The sequence below is a fragment of the Triticum aestivum genome, chromosome 1B, assembly GCF_018294505.1.
Source record: "Triticum aestivum cultivar Chinese Spring chromosome 1B, IWGSC CS RefSeq v2.1, whole genome shotgun sequence".
Classification (NCBI taxonomy): domain Eukaryota; kingdom Viridiplantae; phylum Streptophyta; class Magnoliopsida; order Poales; family Poaceae; genus Triticum; species Triticum aestivum.
Window position 1 is genome coordinate 331,081,542 of NC_057795.1, and position 11,299 is coordinate 331,092,840.

General features: G+C 44.2%; 1 protein-coding gene across 2 annotated transcripts; it reads right to left on the bottom strand.

The window, feature by feature from the left end:
- Positions 1-568: 568 nt before the first annotated feature.
- LOC123091031 (zinc finger MYM-type protein 1) lies at positions 569-3,031 on the bottom strand. Of its 2 annotated transcripts, XM_044512428.1 has the most exons (3): positions 2,910-3,030; positions 1,939-2,803; positions 569-1,839 (listed from the first exon to the last, which is right to left on the bottom strand). In XM_044512428.1, the coding sequence occupies exons 2-3, from the start codon at positions 2,764-2,766 to the stop codon at positions 748-750; spliced, it is 1,920 nt and encodes a 639-aa protein (XP_044368363.1). In that variant the 5' UTR covers positions 2,767-2,803; positions 2,910-3,030; the 3' UTR covers positions 569-747. The 2 variants fall into 2 exon arrangements, with proteins under 2 accessions (XP_044368363.1, XP_044368355.1); XM_044512420.1 differs by having other exon boundaries at positions 569-2,803; positions 2,910-3,031.
- Between the last annotated feature and the right edge of the window lie 8,268 nt (positions 3,032-11,299).

The window sequence follows — 11,299 nt, forward strand, 5'->3', positions numbered from 1 at the left end:
GGGGGGGGAACGAGTGAAGAACGCTCGAATCTGCTGAACAATATCGCTACTGAGCTGCGTACATGGGCGTCTCCTGTACCCAATCAAGAACACAGACATCCTTTTTGTTCCGGGTGGACAAGCTGGCTGCTTAGCCACAGCTCTTACATTCCTCTGCTCCTATATCCTTTTTGTCTTTCCTCTTACCAGCAAGCTTCAAGCTTGATTGGATACAAACCTTATAAACTTCCACTTGCAGCGCAGGGAAGGAATGCCACATCTTATACCAGTATAAAAATCACGTAAAGTTCTACTCCCTCCGTTCGGAATTACTCGTCCAATTAAATGAATGTATCTAGATGTATTTTAGTTGTAGATACATCCATTTTTGTGACAAGTAATTCCGAACGGAGGGAGTATGATAAGTTACATTCTAAAACACGTATGCATAATCAAAATGATATACTCCCTCCGTTCCTAAATATAAGTCTTTATAGAGATTTCATTATGGGCTACATACGGAACAAAATGAGTGAATCTACACTCTAAAATGTATCTATATACATCCGTATGTTGTCCATAGTGAAATCTCTACAAAGACTTATATTTAGGAACAGAGGGAGTACACATGAAGGCTGACAGCTTGTTCATAGTAACATAAAAGGTTCACAGACTACTCGACAGTGAAGAAAACGTGAAGGTTCGAGGCTCATTCGTTCAACTGATACAGAGAGAATTCAAACTAGTAGATAAAAATCACAACACATCCTAGCGGTTATTCACAGCTCGGAAGCGAGATATGATGGCATCGTCCTTCACCTGCTCAAAGGTTTCACGCTCAAGACATGTAACCAGGCAATCATTCGCGCATTGCTCCGATAGCTTGTTCACCGCCTTATTGTTCACGTAATTCACTGAAGATAGGTCCCTCTCATCACTGCCGGTTGCTACAGGAAGGATCAGCACCAACCTGAGAAGCCTGTACACAATATTGTAAACACGGTCCTTCCTTGTTTCGACAAGCTTGATAGAAAGCTCCGCAAGAGTCTTCACTTCTCTAAACCTTTCGTCTAGACGCAGATCATCAACGAAGTTTGAAAGTTGGAAGGGAAGATGCAACAACTCAGACTGTGAAAAATCCTCGGGATAAAAGTGGGCAAGCTTAACCTGCTTTTCCTCCTCATAAGCAGCAAACGAGTCGGCGGGATTGAATGCTGCCATGCAAATCAGTAACTCCATGTTGACCTCATCAAACATGCCATCAAGTTCTCGAACTTGACTATCAATGACATCCAAAAACATGTCAACGTGGTAGTAATGAAGATTCGTGGCCTTTTCGTAGAACTTTGGAGATCTCCCGATCGGGTCATACGAACCATCCATGTCCACAAGTTCGATGTCATGTTTCACACAAAAAGAGGTGACCTTCTGAAGAAAACTTTCCCACTCACCATCTTCCCGCAGTAACTGCAACCGTTTCTTTGTCATGCTAACAAGATTGATAGCATTAACAATATCTTGATCCCTCTTTTGCAAAGCACTGCATAAGTCATCTGTATACTCAAATATAGTTTGCAGCAAGTGCGCTATAAAGACAAACTCAAATGTCTCGAATGCATAAGACACCTGTTGAGCCTGTAGTGATTTTATGCCATTATGCTTATCCCCAGTCGTACAGAGAATTTCCCAAATTGCAGGATATAAAGAGATAACATGCATCACATTTTCATAGCGGGATCCCCGAGGAGTGTCACAGGGCGTTCCCAGGCTCTCTCGATCAAGACCATATTCAGCTTCAGTTTCTTCCAGTTCAAATGTTTCGATGATATACTCAGCTTGAGCTACTCCAAGCATTCGTATCTTTTCACAGCACATCACAAGAAAATCCATCAAATATTGAAGGTGATAAAAGAACCAACCGCCATGAACATTCTGCTTAGCAACAGCAACCATATTTACCTGAAGTTGATGGGCAAAGCAATTGACATAATAAGCAGAAGGGAACTCGTCCACAATTATTTTCTTCAAAGCATTATGATAACCCTTCATGGCACAAGCACCATCATATCCCAGCCCACGGACCCTAGAAAAGCTCAAAGAGTGTGCCGTAAGAAGATTCTGAATTGTTGTTTTAATTGTCAAAGGGGTAGTGTCTTCAACTCCGACGATGCCGAGGAACCTTTCCACGGCCATTCCTTTTGTACCAACATAACGCAGGCAAAGGGCCAATTGTTCCTGTTGTTCCACATCGCGAGATTCATAAACAAGCACCGCGAAATAACCATCACCAAGGTCTTCAATGATGAGCCTAGTAGTTTCTTCGGCACAAGCGTTGATGAGTTGCTCCTGTGCCTTTTGGTCCAACAGCTCGCTGCTTCTTGGAGCATCCTTCAGACCCACCCTTTTAACTTCTTCAACACTCTCTGCCAGCCAATCCACAAGCTCAAGAAAATTCCCTGCATTACCTTCATTTTCAAGATGTCCATGGACTGGCAAGCCTTGCTGCAAGATGAACCTCAGGCACTGGACTGAAGTTTTCAAACGGGACAGATATAGAGCCTCAGCCTCGGCCTGCAACTGCTTAGCATTTGAAGCAATGGACTCGTCGTCACCAGATTCATCATCCTCCGGTACCACCTGCAGCCCATCTGATGGGGAAGGGCTGCCTTGGTTCCGAGACCGGCTTTCAACTCCAATCGGTGCGGGTTTTGTCGTCGAGGTGGAGGCAATCTTGCTTTTCTTGGAAGCTCTATCCCACAACGTTTTCAAATCCATGCTCTTCTTCATTTCTCAGAGTCCCGCTGAACCTCTAAATCTTTGATACCTACACGAAATAAAGAGGCAAGAAAAGAGAGCAATCAACTCACCAGCTGGTCGTTCGAACATTCACAAGTTCTACTGGGAACTGGAAGCTAGATTGGGGAACTCACGGCACGGCCGAGGCGGGATTCGGGATTTGGCGAGTGGCGTCCGGTGGGCGGTGGCCGCACCCGCAATGCTTCCCGCTGGCTGGCTGGCTGTGTGGAAGGTCGCGCCGCGCCACCGATTCCGTCGTCCGGGGCGTCGGGGGGAATGTTTAATAATAACGAGAAATAAACGAGACAAAAGAGACACGGATTTTTACGTGGAAACCCTTGCGAGAGAAAACCACGGAACGCACGACGACGTATCACTATAATTGGGAGGAGTATTACATTACACGAGAGGACAGACCCTCTACGTGCTAATCTGGTGGAGATCTCTCTCATCTATTCTATGACTAGCTGGTACTATATAAAGGAGCAAACAACTCTCTTTCTTGGTGGACACGAAACAGAATTGTAGTCATGCTACGTCTAGCACGGTTGGCATGCCGTAGTCCGGTAGGACTCCATCCGTAGTACAATACTTGTATGGGATTCGGAACACAATAAAATAACACTCCACCTTGAGACGAAATCCCTTACAACAATCATAGATAGCATCAACTCCTCAATTAAAGTCATCACAAGTAAACCTTGTGCCTGGAAACGTCCATAGGACTGATAAACTTCTCATGAAGTCATATTGAGCAAATCAGTTAGTAGGTCGTCCAGAAAACAGCACAACTATCAACAAAGCAGACTAACAAAACTTGGTCTCCCAATTAAAGTCCGAGTCTGTGCCATTGACCTCAAAAACTGAAACTGCTCAATCATCAAATGACATAAGTCATCATATCTCCTGTGGTGCCTGAACGAGCGCATAGCTCATAGTGCAACATCTTGGTGCACATCGCATTATGAAGAACTCATCTCACGGAATCTGAACGTGCTTCAAAACAGAAAGCACAAACCTCGGCAAACAATACTCATGCAAGAGCATATGGTACGGATGGCATCGCGTGCACCCAAAAAACTGCCGACTTGTGAAAATCCATGACATGGTCATAAACTGTCCTTGTAGAACAACTGTCGGATGAAGGAACCATCTTAACATGCAATGGAGTTTCAACTCTGCAATAGACCCCTCTTAAAAGAGCAAAGACAAATAAATTGCACTTGAAACTTAACAGCGCTAAATGTTGTAGTATCTAGCAGAAACAAAACAATCTCCTTCTTGCACCTCAACTGATTCTCATCATGAACATGAATATCAAAACAAAACCTTCACATGCATAACAGCAAAATACTATGGAGAGAATAGAGTATATGCTGGCTACCAGCAGGCTTAATAATTACCTCCTCCATACCCTTTTTTTTCTTGATAACTGAATCATGTTCTTCAAATAACTGCAGCAATATTGCATCCATTATCCCGACGGGCCATAATCCCCAAAACTCCACCTTGAAAAAAAATACTGAGTGCATCCTGATAATCAGCTTGTGCCAACAATGCTCATATCTTGACTTGCCATAAGGTAAACTTTGTGTCATGATCCAACAACCAAAAAGGTAATAAATCGATGAACACAAGTAGTACAAGCCGAAGAAAAGTTCCTGACAGAATTTAATTTGCGGAGCAAAGAACAGAGTAAATAGCACCTGATAGTATTAGACAGTGGACATAGCAGATGAACCAAGAACAAAACTAGCAGTACTAGCCTCATGTAGAGTAGTACTAGTAACAGATTAGATCAAATCAGGTTTGCACCTCGAGACTTGAGCCTGGTGATCCCACGTGGAGTAGCAACAGCAACCTTTGTGAGCAAAAGCAACTTTGGTTCATGCACTAGTAATTAAAACCGCAACATCCTGGTGACCCCACTTATGCTTGACGTGATGTGAAGTAACAGCAGCAGCCTCGGGACTTGAACGAAACAGCATCAGCTACTCGGTGATGTTGTATGTGGAGCAGCGGAACTCGGAGGAACGACCAGCTGATGTGAACGCTGCGTACTCGGGGCTTCAAGCGTATATACGCAGCAGCGGCAACTTGCGGATTAATATGACGCGGCGTACGGCGGCGGAAGCGTGTGTCCGTCTTGATGAACTGCTCGCATAGGAAATTGATCAGCGGCAGAATACCTGTCGGTCTTGGCTGCAGGGTAAATCGATCCGCCACGGATCGCCGTGTGCGGCGGCGCACAACAAACCCTAATCCCTTGGTCTCAAATCTTGTATGCGATCTCAGATCAACTCGGCTCTGTATACCACTTGTTAGATAATAACGAGAAATAAACGAGACAAAGAGACACGGATTTTTACGTGGAAACCCTTGCGGGAGAAAACCACGGAACGCACGACGGCGTATCACTATAATTGGGAGGAGTATTACATTACACGAGAGGACAGACCCTCTACGAGCTAATCTGGTGGAGATCTCTCTCATCTATTCTACACTAATGTAACCATTCATACAGATCATCTATTCTACACTAAGAGTAAATATAGATGTGATAATATACGAAAAAATGGAGAATATTTAAGATAAGATGAAGAGTGATGCTACATAACCAAGTAGCTATAAATGTATGTGCAGCAATACAGGTAAAAGGCACAACCAAGAGCAATGCACAACTAAACTTTTTCAGTACCAACCTTATGGTAAGAGTAAATATAGATTTGATGTGTAGAAAATAGAGGGCAAAGGAAAATAAGTTGCAGAGTGATGGTACATGAACAACTACCTGTCAATATAAATACACTGATAAAGGACAACATGTACTTACAAGAACAATGCAGAGCTAAGAAAATTCATTGACATTGGATATATTCTACACTAATGTAACCATTCATACAGATCAGATAATTTGGAGCGAACAATTGATAAGCAAGCTATCATGCATACTGCTGTCACATAATGAACCAGGTATGTATGCAAGTACAGTGATACAGGATAACAGGTACTAATAAGAGCAAAGCAGCGGGCAGCATATTTGCGATATCCTGTCGTTCTTTTCAAACCGGAATTTTTCTTCGAGCTGATTTCCTGCCAAAAAGATCTGTAAGGCACATGCGGAAAAGTAGAAGTTCAAATTGTCATGTGATTTCATAGACAGTACCTCATCCTGGGAACGAGACCAGTGCATAACAAGGTTTTTCCATTCAATGTCTTCTAAATTTAGCACAGGAGACTTCACCGGAAATTCGTTTATAGACTTGCCATCAAAGTGTGATTTCCTCAGGTAACACCGATACTGCTGCAATGCTTCCTTGAAAAGCACAAGCAAGCTTTGCTCGTCATGACTATCCAGATTGATCCTCACCTAGTTACAACAATGTAATGTAAATCATTGATGTGTTCGATCAGCAGAAAACAGGAAAATAATAACCATGAATAATAGCACTTACACGTAAATTGGACAGGAAGATGTGAAAATGGTGTTTGTCTTCAGTATAATCTCCCCATGATGGGAATATATGCACGTAGTCCCTAATAACATTGAAAGCATTGTCTTTTAAACTGGAAAGAAATGGAATGGGGTTCCAATCTGCAGGAATTGGCCGTCTCTGCAGTTGGGATAGGTCTTCGGCCGGTGGACTTGCTGTACTTTTTGCTGGAGTGGGATTTTTCTGTGGTACGATTGGTGCTATGGAAAATGAAATCGGTATACCTTTTGCTGGAGTGCAGGTCCTGTGTGGTGGGGCTAGTGGTGTGGCCAGTGAAGTATGGGTACAGTCTGCTGGAGTCGGTCCTATGTTTTGTGTCACTGGTTGTACAACCAATATAAGTGGGGCGCTGTCTGATTTCTCCGGCACCACCACGTTTTTCAAGGACTTTGCTGGTGCTCCTTCAGGTTCGGCAATCACCCTCTTCCTTTTTGATGTCTGATGCACAAGAACAACATTTGAGTGGAAAAACATGGTATGACGACAGATGGAATATGTATTGATAATGGATGGGCATAGCATCTCGAGTTATATGATGAGTAAATTAAGCAGATGGTGGTGCAACAAAGTAGAAGAAATGCAAGACAACATATGCAAGATACGCGCAATCAATAAAACATTGCCAAATTAGAACAGGCACCTTGATGGGTGAACAGGACAAGCCATCTGCCTTTGACTCCTCGAGGTTAGAATAGTCATTAGAATGATATTCTGAACAAGAATCAACAGGTGGGGAGCGTACGAGTTTCATTGCTTCCAAAATGGCACTCAATGCCTTGGTGCCAATTTTGTAAGTCATTGCAGTGTTCCACAATATTCTTCTGATGCGCGGATTCTGATATTCACTGTAATTGCGTATAATATCTGAGAACCATGAAAACATAAATAGTTGTGAGATTATCTTTGTAATGCAGATGATATTCTAATATAGGGGCGCCCCTGTAAACACTTATGTGCTATCACTGGATTCTGATGAGAGAGCTCATGTGTGCTATAATATCGTGCGTGCATTTATATAATCTGGCACAAGTACACAAAAAAATAGGCTCCAGAAGCAAGGATAGCTGGCAGATGATAGGTTCATAATATACTGTATAGATAATTTATTGCCAAACCATGATAACAAGAGCACACATCAACTAGGCAGATCATAGTGTACATAACAGGGGTACACCATAACCACGATATATAAATCGGGAAAGTGGAACTGGCTTGAAAATATGGTGTTGTATTGCCGCTAGTAATTGAAAGCCTATCGATCACGTACAGGCCAACACTATCGAACATGGTAAAGAAGAGCAAGCATATTTTGGATAATAAAATATTGGTTGTGCAGTGCCCACACATGATGAACCAGAGCGCACTAAGAATGTAACTCCCAGCCGTCTCTCGACCATTTCAGGCGGTTGGATGAAGATCCTACGTCTCCTAACCCTTCTTCTTCCTCGTCTGTGATTCTTCCCATACAGAACACCGCACGGGCCGCCGGCCGGACCACCGGCCCCCACCGCCTGTGTTCCTCCGCCACCCCCACCCCCACCCGCGTCGAGTTTTCTTCGTTCGGCAAGGCCCCACAACCACCCGAGCCCCTTGGATCGCACCGGCGAACTCCGGCGAGCTCTGAAAAATCGACTGACCCAATTTTGAAATTTAGTCTACTGTGATTTAACTAGTGTGGAATATAAAAGGGGAAAACCATAAGCATTGGGAGTATAGTGTTGAGCGTGCCATGGCGGATCTGAAGGTGCAAACCGGACAAAGGCAACTTCGCAACCAAGACAAGAAATCAGAGTAAAGCAGTGGCGATCTATTTTCTTGTTGCGATAAATAAGTTGAGCAGATACGAAAGAGTATCGCCTCTGGTGCGGCACCGTGTACGCATCTGGTGAGAATTTGACGGTGCTGCGGTAGCGATGGCTGTCGGCGGCGTGGAAGCAGATCTAGGAGGGTAGACGGTGGCGGCGGGGCGCGGTGGACGAGACGGTCGTAGGAGCGGCGCCGGCAAGGTGGACGACGGTGGGGATGAAGCGAGAGGATGGGATGCAAGGATCCCGGTCCGAAGGCGTGGATGAGAGAGGTCGATCTCTTGTAATGGACGGTGGTGTTGGGGTATCAGCTCCGGCATGGTGGAGGAGGACGGCGGTGGATGGGGTGGCGGACGGCGGCGGACGGAGGAGGGTAGGGTGGAGAGGGTGTTTTGGCACCCACGGAGTACGAATGGGGAAAAGGGAGGTAGAGAGGAAGGGGGGAACCATGTAGTCAGGGCACGCTTGTCTCAAATGCGAGGAAATTTACAAACTTAGCCCCCGTTTCAAATTTCTACTACATCACAGCAACATTAGTCGGTTGGGGATAGGACGGTAATCTCGCATACACCGAATATTTGCCGATGAGAGTTTGTTTTTGGCGCCCATCGTGTATTAATATGAATCGGGGAGGGAGTTGATTTCGGCCGAGGGCACACTGTGTTTTGGCGCCCACCGTGTATGAATCCGGGTGAGAGGCGGTTACGTCACGTTTGGGTGAAATTACAAACCTACCCCTATCGAAACCTATAGAAATCCAGCAGATAGGCTTTGCGCGGCAGGGATAGGCAGTAGTGATTTCCATCTCGCAGATTTTGGTTTCGGGCGGTTACTGCGACTTTCCCCGCTTCGTTCAAATTTTGGACAATGCACGTTTACCATGCCTACTCAATTCGAATCCCGTTTGTATTCTACTATTTTTTTTGCGCGGGATCCATTTTCAATTGGAATTACATTCTATATACATCATTTTTTTACATATATACTTTCAAAAGCACAACACCATTTATACATAAATATGGTTTACAAATGGCATGATCTCAGATTCATAAGGTTGTATCCATCAATTTGGATTTTCAAATATTTGAAACCACTTTATGTTGAAATCCAATGTATGCATTCCTCGCTAACTGTCTCCAATTAATGTGTGTTTCATGCGGATTTTTTTAACTTCTCAAACATGTATAATGTGTTTCACACACGCAACATATAGTGTAATCCCGTTTAGACACTAATTGCATATAAACCATGCATTTTTTGTAATTGAAGAATCTATGGATCACCAATATTGATAAACTATATAACATTACACGTGTGCCCAAATTCAAATGAATATGCATGTTTGATACACCAATTTGCGTTATGATATTATCGATGTCGTGATCTCCAGTTTAAATATTTGAATCCCCTTTAATCCAGATATTCGTCTCATATAGCTATCACTCATGCTTATATATGACTATCTCTCTGGACCTACGCGTTCATCGTCTCTCAGGCATCTCTTGTGCTACCTGTATGTCGACAATGATCTTTTATCTTTGTAACACACTGACGGTACTCTCTCCATCGACCTTCATCACTCTATCTCTCTCTCTATCTCGCTCCCTGCTATGTGTCTCTAGCTTTGATTCTCCATGTGGAATCTCTTTCTCTCACACAAACACAAAACTTTGTCTCCCGGGGTCTCATTTCTCTCAACTATTCCCATGTGTGCCACTCGCACACCCCTCATACAGAGATGTCTTTCGCTCCTTAGCTATGAGAACCTACGACTCTTCCTCTTCAATATCTCTTTCTCACACACAAACACAAAATCTGTCTCCCAAGGTCTCATATTTCTCCATTGTTCTCTTGTATGTCGCTCAAACACACCCTCTCTCCCTAGAGATATCTTGCGTTCCCTCATATGTCTCTCTAGCTATCACTCTGGTTGTGAAATATCTTTCTCTCTCGCAGACACAAAACTCCATCTCTCTAGATCTCATTTCTCTCTAATATTTGTTTGTATGTGACTCACATGCACCCTCTCTCTATCTTTCTCACACCCACACACATAACCTAGCCTTCTGATCCACTCGACTCCTATCTCTAGCGCACACTAGCTAGCATCTTTATCTTTCTATTTATCTGTTTCTCCATCAACCTTCTTTCTCGCCCTCACTCTTGATTCCTATCACGCACACTACATATGTTTCTCTCTACATGCATGCAGTCAAGTGCCCTCTCACACACATATATAACTTCACCCTTTGAACCACCCGATGGTCATATCCGACACCCAAACTAACAGATGTCTCTCTAGCTAGCATCTCCATCTCTGTATTTATTTGTAGTTTCTCTGTCAACATTTCTTTCTTGCACGGAGTCTTGCTTCCTATCACCTACACTATATATGTCTATCCATACATATGCATTTATAGGTTGATCTCTTTTGCACAATCGTTGCACCTCACCCGCTCTGCTCGCCATAGATGCATGCTCCAGCCCACGCCACTATCTTTTAAAGACAAAAATACATGCTCAATTGTCGGGCCTTCTTCCCTGCATTCTCACATGCATGCATATTGTCATACCGATCCGTCTCTCCCATGTCGTTGATCTTAGGACTTATGTCTTCTTTCTTTTATCTCGATCATCCACGCGCGCGCACACACACACACACATCCCTATACATGTATACCTCTCACACATGCACGTTCAAGGTCTCTATGTCTCCATACATAGTTAATTACCCTCAATCCTAATGCCACATCGAATCGTTCTCCTCTTTTGTGCACATAACTTCCGTCTGGATGGGCAAAACACACACTCACACTTAACAATCTCCTTCTGGCTACCCCCCCTGCCCCGCGCGCCTCTCACTCTTCCCCTATATCCCCGAAACCAATAAGACCATCCCTTTGTTTAATTCCTGCCTACATGCACCATCGATATATAGTAGTCTTCCGTGGTGTCTCTCGAACAAACACGTTCTCTCGATGTCGACTCCTCTCACGCGCACACACCTTCTCTTCCCTCCTACGGGCATTTTCTCTCTCGCACCCCATCGTTGGTGGCCTCTATCATACACATCACCTCTCTATGATGAAGCCATGCACACTTAAATTACATCCGCCATAGAGGACCCCGGGACACACACACGCGCGCGCACGCACGCACCCCCCACACACTAAGACTCCATCTCTCTCTCTCTCACACACACACACAAACACACACACACACACG

Bases quoted from the DNA above. Each gene is read 5' to 3' on its own strand.
- LOC123091031 (XM_044512420.1), bottom strand. From the start codon at position 2,766: ATGAAGAAGAGCATGGATTTGAAAACGTTGTGGGATAGAGCTTCCAAG.